The sequence below is a fragment of the Dermacentor andersoni genome, chromosome 8 (assembly GCF_023375885.2).
Source record: "Dermacentor andersoni chromosome 8, qqDerAnde1_hic_scaffold, whole genome shotgun sequence".
In the NCBI taxonomy this organism is placed as follows: Eukaryota; Metazoa; Arthropoda; class Arachnida; order Ixodida; family Ixodidae; genus Dermacentor; species Dermacentor andersoni.
The window spans coordinates 62,239,304-62,258,745 of NC_092821.1; the positions used below are offsets into that span (position 1 = coordinate 62,239,304).

The following is a 19,442-nucleotide window of genomic DNA, read 5'->3' on the forward strand; positions in this document are numbered from 1 at the left end:
TTTCTGCGGTGTCCGGTAGTATTGAATCCGCGTCGCATATATTCAGGCGGTTTCTTAAGGGGGATCGCTTTTAAGCTTTATGGAATCTTTAAACATCGCCTGCGGCGCACAATATTCGAAGAGGCGGACAATATTAGTACGCTAAATCGAAACACGTGTTCAACTAATTAAAAAATCCACAAATTAACTTCCGAATTAGTAATTTGTGGCACATATTGCAATTTACGAATTGTAACCGGTTAGCTTGCAAGACTCATCCACTTGAAATGAATTTCCCGGCAGACACTAGTTTGGAGATATTATTTACCAGAGTGTGGAACGAAATACATGGGCGTTCAACCACTTACTTTTGTGCTTCTTTGTATAAAAGAGCGCTTTGTGAAATTGTTAGTGAATGGAGCAACCGCGCATTCTTGTCGCAAATTTGATGGCGCATGTCTCCAAACTGGCGTCGTTCTGAAAATTCCTTCCGAGTGGATAAGCCTTGCAAACTCAGCGGCTACAATTCGTAAATTGCAAATATGTGCCCTAGAGTTATTATTTCAAAGTTAGTTAGCGGAATTTTCTTAATTAGCTCAATGTGTATTTTGATGCCCGCCTCTCTGATTATCCAGCTCAAGGACTAGACTTATGCTCTCTGCAACAAACTATCTCTAAAAGTTCTATAAAACTTAAAAATAATAACCCTGCATATTCACATGTGCCCAGCACGAGGACCCTGCGGTGGAGTCACCAGATGGCAGAGCGTCTCCAGAAAAGAAGCAAGGAAGAGGAGACAGGCTGCATGCAAGCCTCATACATGACGGGTTTCAGCGGTGGTGCAACGTTGCGTCACAACGAGGCTTCAATGTTAATCGCATTAGCGTCGACATCCATCGTAAGATGGCTTCTGCCTGAATTTTTAATGCGATTGGCACCCCTAGAATTCTTCATGCACTTTCCTAAGTCTGTCTGCCTGCCTTTCAATGTCTCTGACCGTTTTCCCGCCAACTTGGATCATTGGGTAGTCCATGGCATAATGGTCGTAAAAAAAAAAAAAAAATGGAGGGAACTGTCCAATCAAGATGACTGTCGACGTTAATGCGTTTAGCATTCAATCGATACAGCGACACAACGTACTGCCACCGTCAAAACGAGCTATGTATGAGGCATGAAATGTAGCGGGGTGCCTCTTTCGCGCTTCCCCAAGACCACTCGGCGCCATCAAGCGGCGCCGCCGCAAAGGCTCCAAAATGCATGGCGCGCCGGTTCGTGCGCGCGCTGAGAAACGTGTCATGCGGCTCCTTTCCGGACGCGCTGCGCCATCGAGCGGCGCCAACGAGAAGTCCTCGCGTGTCCTCCGAGACCAGAAGCGTGGTGCGCCGGTGCCTATGGACGCTGACGAGTGTTTCCTCGCTTGCCGCACAGCCAGTTGCACATACTCGGTGGGCTAAGTTGGCGAGAGGTTTGTTGAAGAGCGGCGCGTATCCAGTTCATCGGTGGCACAGCCTGCTAAAGCGTCACGCTTCTTCCTGCCCTCGAGGAATCCTTGTGACGTGGCTTCGGCTCAGCCCAGAAGATTTCAGTCATGTTCAACTTGGTTCTTTTCGATATCCTTTATGCAGCCAATGTTGACATTCTCAATGTGAAGCGGGCAAGCTCTTGACTTGAAATAATATTCGCTATTTTCTGCCGCGACGGCGAGACAGCCTCTACAATGACTGCGCAGGCAGTTGCAGTTAAGGCGGAACAGCAGCTATAGTTCGTATTCACGAAAACTTTATTACGCAAGTACTGTCTGCAATTGGCGCGCTGATAACATAATTGTCATGCCGATAGCTGTTGTTGAAGTGGCAATAAAAAAGCTAGATGTTTTGACTTGTCTAAATAGGTTCCCCTTCGCAATGCCAAAAACCGTCGCTGTTACTGCGAGAAGACGCGTGCTAAGCCAGCAAAGACAGAATAACGAAAGACGCGTTGCGAAGCCGCCTTGTAATCTCAGCACCAGGTATCCTTGACACCATGGATTTTTACGCCGTATTTTAGCACCTAGTCCAATTCTTGCGTTAAAAAAGTGAAGCACATTGTATTTTAAAAGAGCTCATGACTAAAGTTACGAAGATTCAAGGATGGTTATTGAACCTAAGCTGTCGAAAATGCACTCACGTACCGGCCCTCGTGTTTCGGCTCGAAATTGAAAAGTGAAACTTTGACTGTTATTTTCTCGTTTAATAATCTCACTATTTCCGCAAAGTAAACTACAGTTCTTTTATATTTTAACTATCTAAACTAATTGAGTGTTTTTTTAATGCACACTTAGCGGTGGGTGCTTGAACACCAGCCAGCGGTGAAAGAAAGAAAAGAAAACAAGAACTTTATTAAAAAGGCGGGGGGGAGCGAAATGGGGCGTGGAACATTATAGATGGCTTTAGCCTAGCTTTAGCCGCCCGCCGAAATTGAACCAGGAGTGCTAGCTGCATGTCTGGGTCCGAGCTGTTGAATGGTGCCTGCCACTGCTCCATGTTAGAATTTATGTTATTCCCTAGAAAGCACGTTAGGTTTTCCGGTTTTTTAGTCCACTCCCAGGAGATGTGGTATAATGTCGATCTATCGCCACACCACGGGCAAGTATCCGGGTAGAGCGTCGGATGAACTTTGTTTAGCCTTAATAAATGTGGATAAACGTTTGAATTTTTCGGAGGTCTGCGGTGAAACGTTCGTAAGTTTGGTCAACGCGGTGCCCGTTCCGGCAACAGTGCTCTTCTTCTTTCCTTCTGAATGCCGAAAAAAAAAATACGTGTTGGGCCTCGCAGGTTGTTTTCCGAGGCGGCGAGGGCGCGCTTCAGGTGCTGCCCGGCCTGGTGGGGGCCATTCCCGAGGCACGTCTCAACCTCGTCATCTATTACCTCAAGCAGGGTGAGGGAGACGTCCATGGTCAATAGCAAAAGGAAATTGAGCCAGGCTAGTTAGTATCTTGATGTAGCCGAAGCAGCAGAAAAACGGGATGGCGAAGAAGAAGGATTAATCAACTACACTCGCGCAGGTGGGCGTATGCCCTTGGGAGTGATTTATTCTGATGACATCAGAAATGTTGCGCACTGCTACGTCTCCGGCTTCTTCTCCAAAAATATTGTTCAGTGAGCAAAGGATGACAGCGTGAGGTGATATAAAAAATAAACAAACAAACGGTCAGGCAATAAAGCACATTTCGGAAACATGCGTAAACAACAAGAGCCAATATAGAAAAAAGAAACAGCGCACAAATCAGTCTATAAGCCACACAGAATGCCACTGCATAAGTGTAACACATAAACATATAGAAAGTGTTAATGCATAGATAAAATATAATTTCCAGTAAAGAAGGTTCGGCTTTCTGAGCTAATCGTTGTAATGATGCGTAATCCCATAGCCGAAGCAACTTTCCTATGTCGGAAGGACATTGATCAAGCCACATCTTTCCAAATATTCAAAGCACATCTTTGCTGTTGCAACTTAGGACAGCTTAATTGAAAGTCTTCTACGTTCTTCCGTGAACGACCGCTAATGAAAGAAAGTATAGCTGAACGACGTATACGACGCAAAAAGCTAATTGTATGCGTCACTTCTAACCTGACACTACGAATGAGAGAGTCAGTGTAACGGCCAGCACCAGCAGCAATATGAAACTGTACACGGGGGCCGATTCTGTAGACAGTCATTTTGATAGAATTAACGTCAAATTGGTAAACTTGTGCCATAGATTTACTTATTTGATTCGTTCTGATGTAAGCATCAGCTCTTACGAGTTGAGTTGGTTTGACAGGAGCGGAATGATGTGCTTCTCGAGGCGTTTTGTTGGCATCGGTGTTTCGTGCTATACCTACATGCAATTCATTGCGACTTCGCTTGGTGACCTGCGACACAGCTGTAGCTATTTTAAAGGCATATTTTAATAAATGAGCATTGCATTTCCATTACGCGAGCAAAGCGCCGCAAGCATTGAAAAGCCGACTTTGAGTCTGCGAGAATAGACCACTTCTTGTTCACAATCAAGTCTTCCGCTTTACATCAGAGAAGTTCTGCCGTAAGGAAACCGATTATAAGGTCATGTTACAGCAAAAAAAAAAACTATAAGTGAATTTCAATACAGGATCGGTATTTATTACCGTTTAACGACTGCCTCTAATCAACCGAAATTGAACAAGGAACGCCTCAGGCCAACGTTTCGACAAGGTAGACAGGTGTAATGACACTTAACAATTTGTAACGGATTTGCACTAGAAATGCTCCACGCAGGCGAGATAAGTCGTGAATGTATCTCTGCCCCGTTCAGACAACATCCAGGAGGCGCACAATCTGATCAAAGACCTGGAACCCACGGTGCCGCACGAGTACATCCTCAAGGGCGTCGTCAACGCAGCCATCGGACAGGCACAGGGATCGGTCAGTCGGGGCACGACTCCTCTCTCTCTCTGTCTTGTACGTGCGCGCTTGTCCAGTTTGTGCGTGAGTACTTGGATAATACGCCAGCGCGTCGGCAGAAATGGCGTAGATAATAGAAACCACTACTCCCAGAAGCCGCTTGCTGGTAACTGATAAATCATTATTAATTTCTACAATTAGAGATGGAAAGAGCAAAAAGCAGTGGGAAGAGCAAGCATATAACATCACTCCATCGATTGCTAGAAATAGTGAGTTATGTTAAATGCAGGAACATTATTAGCTAAACGAGAGAATTATCGCGTCATTTCTTTTGTGTGTTTATCAGCATTATTGCAGTTGTTGACTGTTTCACCGCCAGATGACTAGTTATTTCACACAAAGAAGTCGAACTGCAGGGTCCTGTAGAAAAACGGCCCGGTTCAAGAACCGAGGTATCGAGATTTACTACGTTTCTATTAAGCATTGATGAATTAGTTCGGGAACAAACTGCCTAACTATACTGTGATTTAGTTCGCCGGCTAGATCGATGTACTGGCTTGCTTCCCTGCTCAGTCACTGGGATTGGGCCAGTAATCGAGATTTTTGAGCTCCCCAGTTATTTTGGTAATCAGAGGGTCCCCCTCTCGCTCTGCTTGGGACTAATGGTTGTGTAACAAAACTCAAAATGGTGGATTTAATAATCTATACTATTCTATACTCTAGCGGGTCACTACAAGAAGTAGCAAAATTTCTGCACCGATACCATCAGAATAGTGCTACGTTATTTAGTTTTTGCGTTAGCACTTTGATCAGCTTTGGTTTTCGCGTTATCACTCTACCTGCTACAATTAGGTATTACGAATGGTAAGTCATGCGATATAAAGTATCCTCAAAATTCAAATAGACAGCTGGCGCAGATGCATGCATTTCACCTCGTTTATTCTCATTTGCCCTCTATTTCTTCTTATTGCAGGTACTTCATCTTATGGACACCGTTAGATAAGGCTATAACAACGTTTAGCTGTCACGAGCAGTTAGGTTGTTCATTTATATAGACTTGTTATATAGAAACTTTGGCGATCTGTCAGCGTGCTAAGTGAGGATTATTCTTGCTTTCTGCTTCTTTTGCTCCTCTTCACTGCCTTTGACGACGCGGCGGTGCCATGTTTACAGCTAGCACTCATTCGGCGAGATCGCTAACTAATGAATGGAATTAGAGGAACAGTATCATTGAGTAATACGCTCGTTATTTGGTTTTGTATGCAGAGCTGACTTTATCAGTGTGATAACCCGCAGAAGGAACGTGGAACATATTTTTGCACGCAATACTTTCGTAACGCACTTATAACACCTGTACCTATGTGAAACGTAATTGCATCGTCTCTCTCCTCTTGCCTAGTGTAAGTGGGTAGGCACCTTGTGGCCGGTATCAGATGTCTAACTAACGCCAGCAACGGAGCTTGCGGTGGAGCCCCGAAACAACTGTGTGACAAGGTCGGTGGAACGCTCAGCCGTCTTTTGCTGTGACGGTGCGAGAATGCTGGAACACGCGTCCGCTATAGTAGAGCCTGTAGGAGTGCTAAGTTTTACTGTAGTAGTGAAGCGTTTGAGCAGACCCTGGTGGCAAGCCGGCTCAGCTGGAGCCCGCAGGGTGAAGGTCCCGCGTTTGGTCCTCCGGGCTAAAACAAATGTTTATTCAACTGCGAGGCTTCCTTTCTCGCAAACGAGTCTGTGTTTTCTCTGTATAGCTTCATACTACAGTCAGTTGGAAGACAAATCTTCTCTTTCTAAAGACTGTCGTGTAGCGAAGGAGTTCCAACTGATTTAATGAAGCGTATGCCAAATCTCGGGTATCTGTTGGCAAGTTGCAATACAGATCCATAGTACTTTCGAAGCGAAGATCGCTTATGTTGCTTCGCTGTCTTTGATTTATGAGTTGCTCGGATTTTCATAAATCTGCGCAGCATTTTTACACCTTCCACGTCGTAGCGTAAGTGATTTGAAATGAGTATGGACTTGTGTTCTCGAAGCAGTTCCTATGCTGCAACTATTCCTCTTAGGACTAGCGCAAACACGCCGTCGTATTGGCTATTTTAATTAACGAAGGCCAACGACGAATAGCGCACAGCTCGCACGAACAAAAAGCTGCGTGAATATGGCCACTGGTAAACAGTGTTTTTCTTGTAGCACTGCATTCAGGTGTAGTGGACAATACTCATAGAGCCCCGCGGTGGAAGAAGAAGAGACTGAACTAGCGCCATCTAGCATATAGGCTCGACGACGGTAGCCACGACATCAACGCAGTGGCCTGGTAAATAAATGGCAATTCTTTGTGGACTTTCTGTTTCTACAAGTTGGTGACCCGGACTTGATACTACATCACAACTGTATACGCGTCTATCAAGTTTCTTGAAGCCATGGAACTGGCCGCCGAACAATGACGTCTCGAAGAAAACGGAACTTTTTCCGTCGCCGCACTGAAACTTTTCGATTTCTGGCGCCTGGACTGTGAATTCTGGTTCGTCCAAATCAAGGCGCAGTCTCGCCGTCACCGAGTGACATCTCAGGTGGTTAAGTACGACAACGTCGTGAGTGCGCTTAACCCGACCACTGCAGCTTTGGTCCGCGACATTTTGCTAGCTCCTCCGCCCTATAATCAGTACGATACCCTTAAGCGGAAATTACTACGGCGCACCACCGACTCTGAGTCGCGACGGATTCAACAGCTCCTCTCATCGGAGGAACTTGGTGACAGAAAACCGACTGAGCTGCTTCGCCACATGACATAACTTCTGGGAATCAGCCCATCATCAACAGACTCTAAAATCATTCGGGAGCTCTTCTAGCATCTACCGAACCAGCTACGCCTGATTTTATGTTCCTCACCTACTACGACGTCTGCCGAGGCCTTAGGGACGATGGCAGACCAGATTATAGATTATTTTCATCCTGTGATATCCACTGTTTATCGTTGTAATACACCCGTTGCCCCACAACCCAGCTACAGCAGCACTTTTACGAACCCAACAGTTCAAGCAGGCACCTCGCTGTGCAAGTAGAGGAGCTAACTAACCAGTTGGCTGCCTTACGCTTTCGGACGAATAACCACCAGCAGCGGCATCGCTCGCATGACCAAAACGTGTCACGCCCTCCGTCTCGCTTTATTTGTTGCTATCACGCCAGATATGGCACTCGCGCACGGCAGTGCCGTCCACCTTGCAACTTTCCGGGAAATGGTCGGGCCAGTTACTGATGACAGCTAGTGCTACTGCCTCTACATCAAGCCGTTTATTCTACGTCACCGACCATGTCACGAAAGTTCGCTATGTTGTAGACACTGGTGCGGAAATTTGTGTCGATGTAATTCCCCCTACTTTCCAAGACTGCAGAAGACATCACCCAGACACGTATTTTCTCACTGCCGTCAACGGTTCCAACATTAAAACGTATGACCAGAAATATGTCACTCTTGACCTAGGTCTGCGACGCCCTTTCCGATGGCTATTTGCCGTCGCTGACGTCCGTGGGCCGATCATCGGCGTTGATTTTCTGTGGAAGTTTAACCTTCTTGTCGACCTTCGCAACTTCCGCCTTCTTGACTCCTTAACGAACCTGTCAGTACAAGGTATCACTACGTCTGCACAAGCTTTGCGTCTCATACAAGCAGACACCCAGGTACCGGAACCGTGGTCCACCATTCTGCTGGAATTTCCAGAGCTTTTCGAACCACCCTCGCCAGGTCGCCCAATAGCGCACAACTTTACGCACCACATTGTGACTACAGAACCACTGGTATACGCCCGACCTCGCCGTTTAGCACCAGACTGTATGAAAATTGCAAAGCAATAATTCAAACATATGCTCGAGTTGGGCATCGTTCGTCCTTCCGCTAGCCCTTGGTTATCTGCTTTATACACGGCGCCCAAGAAGACGGCTGGTTGGTGACCGTGTGGCGATTAGCGCGCCTTAAACGAAGTGACGATTCCCAATAGGTACCCTATACCTCACATCCGCGATTTCACCGCATCGCTTTATGGGTGCTGCATATTTAGCAAGGTGAACCTAGTGAAAATCTAACATCAGATTCCTGTCGAGCCTTCCAACATTCCTGAAGCCGAAATCATTGCCGATTTTAGCATGTTTGAATACGTGCTAAAATGCATGCGAATACGTGCGCATGTCATTCGGCCTCTGTAACTCCACTCAAACATTTCAGCGGTTCGTCGATCAAGTCCTCCATGGCTTGACTTGTTGCTTCGTTTATTTAGGCAACATTATTGTATTCAGTCAATCGACTGCGGAACACGAATGTGACCTACGTAAGGCGTTTGAACCTCTCCGTCAATACGGCCTAGTTGTAAACATCTTGAAGAGTGAGTTTGGCGTTGCTTCTCTCCATTTCCTGGGCCATCGATTAGATGAGCCTGGCATTCAACCCGCCCCATCCCACGTCCAAGCCATTAAAGATTTCCCACGTCCGTCCCACGTCCCACGGCCAAGCAATTACGGGTATTTCTGGGCCTCATCAATTACTGTCGCCGTGTCATTCCTCGTTGTGCATCAACTTTGCAGCCTCTGCACATTCTACTCTCTGGCACACCACGAGCTAGCACGCCTCTATCGTGGACTAATGCTGCTGAATGTGCTTTTATCTCTGCCAAGAACGCCCTTGCTACCACTACTCTACTGGCACACCCGCAACCAGATGTTCCAACGAACATTACATTAGAAGCCTCTGACATAGCTGTCGGCACCGTGTTTCAACAACTGGTTGGCAAGACATGACATCCTATATCTTTCTTTTGAAGGAAGTTGACACCGCTAGAAACGCGCTACAGCACTTTTGGTCGCGAATTGCTAGGACTCTACCTCGCAGCCGCCACTTCCGTCCCAATCTCGAAGGGGGTCAGTTCTTTATTCTCACCGACCCCAAACCGCTCATTTATGCTATTACCTCCAACAGCTCCTCGCACACTCCCCGCGAAATCTGCCAGCCTAAATCTATCTCCGAATTCACTACTGATAATCGGCACATCAGTGGTGCCGATGATCCTGTCGATGACGCTCTCCCACGGGTTCATATAAATGCGAGCCAAGTAAATCGTTCGGGCCTTGGCTTCGTCCGCCTCGCTACAGCTCAACGAACAGACTGTGAACTTCAAACACTCTGGACTGCCGACGACTCTCTGCACTTCGAAGATATGTTAGTGCCTAGCTGCAACGTCACAGTTACATACGACATGTCTACGGGTGACGCTTGACCGTACGTTCCACAACAATTTCGGCAGCAAGTTTTTGACGCACTACACTCCTTATGGCACCCTGGCGTACGTGCCACACAAAGTCTGTTCACTTCCCGCTTATCCGTGGCCGCGTATGAACACTGACGTCCGTTGCTGTGCTCGGGAATGCATACAGTGCCAGCGCGGCGAAGATCAGTGGACGCACTATGAGCGCGCATGGTCATTTTCCGCCACCAGATGTTCGTTTCGGCCACGTTCAGATCGATATCGTTGGTGCGCTATCACCGTCCTCAAACCAAAATACATATTTACTTGTATCGACCGCTTCAGATGCTGGCCTGAAGCAATGCCACTCTCTGACATTACTGCAGATTCCGTAGCCCAGGCCACCTTAAATGCCTGGATTTCTCGTTACGGCGTACCACACACCATAACGACAGACAGAGGAAGCAATTTTACTCGTCCCTCTTTCAAGCTCTCTCTCGTCTTCTGGGTGTAACGCCCACGTACGAACGACAGCTTATCACCTAAGTTGCAATGGCATGGTAGAACGCTTCCATCGTCAACTAAGAGCAGCACTTCGTGCCCATCACTTCATGATTCCGTGGACTGAACGCCTGCTATTAGTTCTACTAAGTCTTCGCACAGCTCTGAAAGCAGAGGCACAGTGTTCGTCAGCAGGACTCGTTTTCGGCAAGACACCGCATACCGGCTGAGTTCTTCTCCTTGGAACCGTCAGCTGCTGACCTAGAATCCTACGCCGACCACCTTCGCATTACAATGGCCACTGTTATACCACCGTCGCTTCGTACCGACCGCATAAATGTTTACATGAGCCCATCTTTACTTCATAGCAGTCAAGTATTTATCCGTCGCGACGCTACTCGCGCTCCTTTACAAGCTCCTTGCGACGGTCCCTTGAAAGTCTTCAAGCGTGACTCCAAGTTTTTCACACTTTTTGTCAACGGACGTGAAGAGGCAATTTCCATCGACCACTTGAAGTCAGCTCTGGCAGTGCCATTTCCACAACTGAAAGCGTTCAACGGGAGTGCCTTCATCGCTAGGGGGCGGGGGGGGGGGAGGCATGTAATTAATGCACAGTACCCATAGAGGCCCGCGGTGGAAGAAGAGACTATAAACACTGACATCAACGCAGGCATAGACATCAACGCAGTCATCTGTTTAGTAAATGGCAATTCTTTGTGGGCCTTCTGTTTCTACACAGCCATAGCATGCTTGCAGCACCACTCAAGATTATACCGCGGGGATAATTTCTGAGCTGATAGTATGAACCCTCTTCCGAGGTTTCGCTATTGAATTAGGCTCGCTACATACAAGAAATTATTTCCGCTTACTTTGTTTTGCCGCGACAAATATGGCACTGATAAAGTGCAGAATAATTAATAATAAAGTAATAAAAAATAATTCGTGCAGAAGCGAATTAATAAATTGCTTGCGATGAGGCAAAAGTTACTGCTGTGGAGGAGCAAGGGGAAAAATGAAGGAAAGGTAGGAGATCAAGATGATGCGCGTCCGGTTCGCTACCCTACGCGGGGGAAGGCGGTTAATAGATGTTTGTTTCGGTGATACGCGCTAAGCGCTAGTTATAGAACCTGCACATTGTGTGATAACGATACATATACTTTGGTAGTTGAGCATGGTCAGCGCAAATAAACTGCTCACTGTTCGCGAAATGTCTTTTGTTATGATTTTTGCGAATCTGGTGCCTTGCGTTACCAATGCATATCATTGTCAAGCATGTGTCTTGACGGCACTACCTCAACAAGATGATAAGTTGAAAAGCAACGCATTTTCACTGTCTAAAATGACCTGTTACGCGGAGATAAGGCATCCGAGGTGTTACTAAAAAGGTAAAAAAACAGCAAACGTTCATCGGCAAAGTCAGTGTTTAAAAGAAAGATAGCTGTTTAGTGAACGAAGAATCTTACAGGAAAAAGATGGCATCTACATTCCTAGGACGACAACCAAAATAGACACGGATTTATTTTTCAGAAGAAATCAAAGATAGAGAACGACCCTAACCAGATGCAAATAACACAGGCTGCCATAATTTACATACAACGTACACGACTAAATATTAATTCCATGTTATGCATGATTTCAGAGTACTCGAAAGCCACTGCAGAAATTTGAATTTTCCTCTGCTATTTTTTTTTTTTTTGGCCCTAAGTGCGCTGTGACGATGTCAGTTTGAGACGTTCTACATGGTGCGTTTTGGTTTTACTGATTTGGGCCCCGTCGCGCTGCAAATGTGAAATTTTGTTGCTCTCATTTTTATTTCTTAACGAAGTGTAATCCTCGACGTTCTCCAAAACGAAAAAAAGGGCTACAATGCTCTCAAGCATTGAAGCCTATAACCTTTTTGTAGGAATGGACGCCTTTTAATTTTGTAGTGATATAGCTTGGAATAATTTCTTCTAGCGGGTCAGGTAAGCGTTGTGCTACAATATCACTCTGCAAACTATATCTCCAATGTAACGAATCATAACCAAATGAAATTTGTGTCCAGGGAGAACTTTTCTTGTCTTTCATTACGCTTGAGTGCACAAAACGAACTGCTTTATTGTTTGGATGTGCGACAGGCAGTCATGGTATTCGCATGTTAGTGCCTGAAAGGGCCCTGTGTGCTTACAGCTACGCACCATTTGTAACTAGAGGATATCGACAATATTTGAGGAAAGAAAAAAGATGAAGAGGTTTAGTTGGCGCTGTTTTAGAGGAATTTATAGGTTTGTAGAATGTGGAAACACCGCCACATCACTTCAACTTTTTTTTTTTCATTTTTCATCGCAGCGGGAGCACTTGAAGATAGCGCAGCAGTTCTTCCAGCTTGTCGGAGGATCGGCCAGCGAATGCGGTACGTTAATTCCAGCATGACAGTCGGAGACACGTGAAACACGAAAACGACCTTTTGAAACGTTATGAATAATTGTGTGTTGATTTTGTGGTTTACTTGGCGCAATTCACAGTATGTTCAAATTTTTGACGTCCTATAGGTGGTGTCCGAAACAACGGTTTATAGGGTGGCGACCTCTGGATATTTAATGCGGGTCTTAAAGGCTGTGCATTTGCTGGTTGAAGGCGCCGGACGCAGTTGTGGGAGCCGGAAACACGCCATATATATCCGGTTTTGAACACCACCTATTCAGGGTAGCTTGTAAGCTATCTCTGAAAACTTTGCATGAATCCGGAACAGTGGAGCAGATCTTTGAAATATAGATTTTGAGGAAACAATGTAACGCATTTATTGTAGACGAAAAAAACAACAACATGCCAGCCTGGCTGCCCGCCAGCTGAAAAACCTCAAATATTTCGAGGCCTACACTGTTGAAAGTTACTATAGAGAAGTGCTAGGGGCCCAAAAAGAATTTCATCATACAACCTACTGCGTTGTAAAAATCGCGCACCACACCGCTCCGGATGCTCAGGAAGGATGCTCAGGAAAAGCTGACCTGTATCGAACAAGAATTCAAGCAGGACTTAGTGAAATAATGCTGAGTAGGCCATAAATATGATCGCTTTGGTGCAAACAAAGAAGGACGGGGGGTGGGGAATAATGTGACGCTCCCCTTATTCTCTTCCGTCTTTTCTTGTTTGCGCCAAAGCGATCATATTTATGGTCTACCGGTCAATATGAACTGACTAGCCCAGCCACATGTACTTCTGGATTAGTGAAATAAGACACTGTTATACACTGTCTGACAGAATGTGCAAGTGTAGGTGACGTTATTGTGCAGAGTTTCAGGGCATGGCTCCCCGGCGTAACGGGGGAAATATGCAAGGTAACGCTGCGTATTGTGGAATGCCGCTGTTGCCTTGCTTGCCGTCATGAGAGAGATGCGTATAAAAACACAGGAAAGACAGGCAGGTTAATTAGAAGATATCTTTGGTTGGCTACCCTGTACAGTGGAAGGGGGTGCGATGGCTTTTCTTTCGAGGAACCCGTATGGGTTTTCTTTGTAGCAAGTGCTACGAATGGGTGGATGTTTCATTTTCAAGTTATTAATTACTTCTCTCCACCTTGCGCGTTTCCGCAGAACTATTACGTCAAACTCCTGCCTTTGTTTCGAGTTGTTGACAAATTCGACTTCGTCCTGCCGTCTGCTAGCCGCCTGGTTAGCTCAGATGGTAGAGTGGCTGCCCCGGAAACGCGGTGGTGCCGGGTTCGAATCCCGGGCCAGGGCGAATTTTTCTTTAACTACGGGGCTTTTCTTTCAGGGAACCCGTATGGGCTTCCTTTGTAGCATTTACTACAACTGGGTGGATGTCTCATTTTCACATAATTGGTAAGAGCAAAAGAATAAAAAACTAAAAAAAAGCGAACAATAAAAAACTGCCTCTGTGAGCACTATCACACAGTCTGCGACTCTCGCGTAAAAATTCCTGGTTGATGCACAGGCTCTTCATCGCTGTTTCCATCGCCAACATTGGCGCCTTTTCCACCCAGGTAGCTTTGAAGACGTCATCGGTGATCAGTTACGATTACATCATCGCGTCGTCTTCAAGTGTGACGTATTCGTTAGCCGTCACACTTGCTTCTGTTACAACGAGTAGCGTGCAGGTTGAGCAATTCCTGGCGCTGTGCAACAGTGTTTAACACTTACTAACATCGGCATACTTGTCAAGTGCGTCGACGGGGCTGCCGTTTGTGCTAGCTTAGAGCGCAGCTCGGTGGCGTCTGCGGTGGGCAGTGGTGGCACCATACCACGTGGCGTTCACTGTAAAGCAACAGTTCTGCCGTCGGGGACGCCTAAATTGCTTCGTTGTACAGGCAATTTTGCTGTAGCAAATTCGCTGTAATCGTCTTCGTTGTTAGAGGCATCACAATGCACGCGAAGGATAGGAAATCGGTCGAGGCATAATTATTCCTACATTACACAGGTAATTTCGTTTTAGAGGCGCTCGTTGCAGAGGCTTTGGCCTTTGCCTGTAGCTTTAATTCGACCAGTGCATTCTGCAACAAAGTGTAGCCCGGTGAATTCAAGCTCCCAAAAGGAGGCTCAGTGCTCGGACAATAATATTTACACTTGTTTTGCGACTTCTGTGTACTGAAGACAAGTTTTGAGGTAGGTGACCATGTTCTGCAACTCGAGAAGTCACGTACGCGGAAAGCTCGTAAGTGATTACAGACAGTGAAGAGGGCATACCACCTGTACCACTCCAAGGAGGTAGTCTATAACGGTGAATAGGCGATGGATCGAAAGAAGGGACAACAACTGTCTTGCAGAATAGAAAAGGCATTGAATTGTGAGGACGTTTCATTGGTTCTTTGTTGCGAGTAGACGCCTGCCAAGTTGAGCAGCCAAACTTGGAAGCACAGCACGTGAAAAACACTACTGTGATAAGGATGATTAAAGAGAAACATTTAGTTAAGCGGAATCTTGAACATCACGCAAATAAATATTAGCTAGCTATGTCCTATAGTTAGCTCATGATTGGTAATCACAATAACTATGATACAAAAGAGAAAAGTAGATGGCAACATGACATTTAGGTTCGCGCGCTGTCACTCAGAGACGTCACAGTTACGCAGCCTTAATTCCCGGCTGCTTGAATGTCCACCTATAAAGCACGATCGCCTTGTAGTAGCCACTAAGCACGTACTTAAGGGGGTAACTGTAAGAAAATGTCCTAAAGCCATTAGCAATAAGCAAAAGTATTGCAATACGCGCGACATCACAATTAAATTATTGGCGTGGCACTACCGTAAAGTACATTAAACGCTGACTTGATTTTCCCCCGTATTTACTCCTGTTCTCCTACAAAAGAAATTTACGCAGAGCCTTTAAAAGGCACTCTACGAAAAGAACGCAACCTGTTTGTTGCTTCAGTCTAGTAGTGTCTCTTCAGATTCACATCCACGGTGAGACACGTCGGCGTGTTGAACCAGCAGCGTACTTAGGCGAGATAAACTATAGATGTGAGATGCAAATGTGCTTCGCATATGCTGTCCTCAATGCGCAGAATTTAACTGGTCCCTGACTTCCATTTATTGTTGTACACCATGGCACGCACGCTTCTTGGCTTTTGTGCAGACACCATACCTGGTCGTCAGTGCATGGCGTCCTGCTTCTTCCTGCTCAAGCAGTTCGACGACGTCCTGCTCTACCTGAACTCCATCAAGGTGCGCGTACCTAACCGAGTGATCGCTTGCACTTTCTGGCACCGGCTACTCCTCCTTTAAAGCGAAGCTTTCTTTGAGAACACTCCCAGATTTGGCTAACCGTGGCCACTGATGCTGCTGTCTTATTTACGAATAGATTCGTGCAGCACAGCACGCATGCAACGAATTGGCCTATATAACCTTCTGTACTACCCCTTTATATGTATCGTTGACTGGCCTGTGCTGCAAGTTCACTTCTTCGCACTACAGATTTGCCCAAAGGGTGGCACCACCAGTCGTCGTTCAAACGAAGGCGAAGTGCTAGATGCTCGTGCTGGGGCTTGTCTCTTTGGCATGGTTTCGTCACGAGAGCCACTTTTACGTTTTACATGTCATTGTTGGATGCTCAGTTTCGCGGAGGCCAGGTGTACACGTTTTGACAGGTTGAGAACGGAGAGTCGACTCGCTTTATTCAGACGTAAAAGCAGGTTTGCCGAGTGGCGTTGGGGCCCTTGTCGGACAGCCGCTTCGGTTCGAGCAGAGGGCAATGACCCCTACGGCGGGGTCAACGAAGTGGTGGACGGTTGCTACATCACAATACAAGAATACGGGGCTTGTACACGCTGCTTGCAAAACTCATTATGCCGCCACTGCATGCAAATGTTTCAAGCAAAGCTAAAAAGAACGGACGAGGGACACAGCTCTGAAGTTGAGATACCTACACATGTCCTAAATAAAAAAAGGCCAACGTTCCGATGATGTTTACAAAATACAAATGTTCTTGTGGAAGTACAAATGCCGTTTTTTGTCGGCCTGCTCAGCGCAGGCGTAAACGTAACAGAATCTCATTGTGCGAAGATGAACGGTACGGCTGAAGGCTGGTGGTTGCAATGCATTCTTTCTCCTTACTTTTTGCGACATTTGTTTTCGTCTTGGGTGTGGCGGCAAAGTTAATGACATACTTTCTATACATTTCAATTTGAAGCATTCTTCGCCTCAGTCTGGGTGCTTCGCGGTAGCTCGCTAGGTAGGTTTTCATGTCAAGCCACACTTCGGACCTTTGAAATAAAGAATGCATGACCGACATTGTAAATCAAACCTACGCCTTCGAAAGCGGCAGCCCATTGCCCTAATCACTAGGCTACGATTGTTGTTGCATGGTATGTATTACATACATCATTTCATTAATTGTAATAACCGAGCAACGATAGCGACGACAGCTCGCGCTTCGGGCGAACTGATGGGCTGCCCCATCACTGGGATCGGCCCACGTTCTTCAGCACTTTCCTCGTAGCACCCGACGCTACGTACAAACTGCGCGACCATCCATCGCCTTCGTGATAAGCCCAGATTGAGTATGTGTTACGTTTTTTTCACCGCAGTACAAATGTCATCGACATTCTAAAATAAATCTCGAGAGAGATAAACGTAGTTATGTACGACTGCTTAACACTTACTCGCAGAACACGTCAAAATTCCTTTTTCTCTCGCGAACGCCTGTTCAGTACCCATGCAGCACGCAAGAATCGCCCCGTATAAGTTCGCGTCGAACTCAGTAGAAATCCTGCCGCTGCCGTCAGAGGATCGTCGTTAACATGGTCCTCTTCTTGCCGCTGTCATCGCACACGCGTACGCTCGCATCACACACGCGACACTACGCGGTACGCACAAACGTGTTGGTTCTCCTGGTAAAGCTTTGCGGAACACCAAACAGTTCTGGATAGCCAGCTACCCCCAAAATGCTTCGCCAAACATCGATTGCCGCAGTGCGTGATATGACGTTTTTTTTCTCGAAGGATGCGAAACAACGGAAATCGCAAGAAAAGCACAGGTGTGTAAGAGAGCGTGAACATTCAGCAGATAAACTTTGACTACTGACATGTAGTCGATGTGCTTGGGCTCGCAAAGCATCGCGAACTTTGACAGAATGAGCGCGCGCATGTGGCGAACCAAAAACAAAGGGGCAATCGTTGGAAGATGGTACTCTCTGTGCTATGTGTGACGTGTTTTTAGAGCGCAGCTGTTTATGGCAAGGCTTCCGTGCGTGTGCCAACGCCGTGGACCGATCCCGAAGATATTGCAAAAAGGGTCCAAGCGCAATGGCACATACCCTTGTGGACTCCGGGTGGTGGGCTCCGGGACCTGTAACGCGCTCTTGAACTACCCTTGTCACACGTGAGACACAAAGATGTCCCAGGTACAGATACTACGATCGGATCTTAGCCTAAAAGGCCGGCCCACGTCAGCCGTGTCGACGTTCGCACCGCCCTTGTCAGCGTTCCAAGCGCTTGCGTATCTCCTTTCCTTTCCTTCCTCTCTCCCGTCGTGGCGGTCGCGTTGAAACGTCACGCGTGTCTAGTTTCCCTCGGCTCCTCGGGGCAGCGGCCCCGTCGTCCAAGCGAATGACAATAAATGTGTGCGGGTATCTTTCGTCACATGACCGCAGATCAGGACAATATATGAGTGGGTACCTCTGGTCAAAATTCTATGTCACCTTTCTGTCGTGTGCTAAACAGCTTCGCTGGTTATCCACCTTCTCAGAGTGGAATGGCTTATGATGTTTTGTATTTTATTTTGGGCTAGGGTAATCCACTTTCGAAGACTTTCTGTTAATAACATAAAGAACTAATATATTAGCCTCTTCCCCAACAATTTTTTCCATTCTGGAGTAGTAGCTGTTGGGGTTTTTGAACTTTTCCAATAAACTGTGGCCGATGTCAAATATTTATTGTACAAAACTGACTGCAACGCCGGGCGATGATTGCGCTAAGCCGCAATAGGATTGACACAGTAAGGCCTGGCTGCTCGTTTCAGTGAGCCTCGGGTGACCGTCGGTGCGGTCCTTCTGCCGCTGTATTTAGGGACGAGCATGGCTACGCAAACTTCTTGAATATGCTATCGGCCACCGCCGAGTGATGACTCGGATTGTTTGCCCGGGGACTTCTGTTTAAACGGATGAGTGCCTTCGTGTGCGCGTTCGAGCTATGCGAGATGTCTTCTGCATTATGCTCACATACACTACACTTTCGCACTACCTCGCCTACCTGTGCTCCGACTGTCCTCTCAATTGCAGGCATTCTTCGCGTCTGTGTCAGTATGTCCGCCGTCTCCACCTTTGCCTCGGCCACGCATCGCTACAGTGTATGCCAACGTGTTGTCTCTTCTTCGATAATAGCACATTATTAAACCACTCCATGAAAACATAAATAAACACACGTTGACTGCCCCCTAGACACCAAGCCCACCTGTCATCCGCAGGTGCCACCTCTATCTCCTTCAGCAAACGGATGCGCTTCATCGCGATGTTGTGTTACGTGATGTTACAAAGATAGCCAAGTTCCAAACTCAGCATAGGTGGTGTTCATAACCCGACGCATATGACGTATTTCCGGCTTTAAAAGTCGCTTCCGCTGCATGCAGCTAGGAAAAGGGTAGTATTGAAGACCCACATTTAAAATCCCCACTGCGCAACCCTATGGCGCGTGAACTTGGACACCACCTATTGCTAAGCGCACTAAAATAACCTTATTGCACATGGCTGCTGTTTCACCACCCCGTTTGTGCCCCACGCTCACTTCCCGCAGTAATATTTGAAATAAGGCAAACGCTTTCACATAGGATGGATGGATGGATGGATTGATGCTATGAGCGTCCCCTTTGAATCGGGGTGGTGGGTTGCGTCACCAGGACACCTG

General features: G+C 46.7%; 1 protein-coding gene across 1 annotated transcript in view; it reads left to right on the top strand.

Moving 5' to 3' along the window:
• LOC126526316 (intraflagellar transport protein 56-like) overlaps positions 1–19,442 on the top strand; it is a 69,488-nt gene that overhangs the window by 33,019 nt on the left and 17,027 nt on the right. Inside the window, exons 8-11 of the mRNA XM_072284076.1 lie at positions 2,793–2,895; positions 4,292–4,401; positions 12,438–12,501; positions 15,680–15,768. Of these exons, the coding sequence (XP_072140177.1) occupies positions 2,793–2,895; positions 4,292–4,401; positions 12,438–12,501; positions 15,680–15,768 (366 nt within the window). The remainder of the gene's footprint in view (positions 1–2,792; positions 2,896–4,291; positions 4,402–12,437; positions 12,502–15,679; positions 15,769–19,442) is intronic.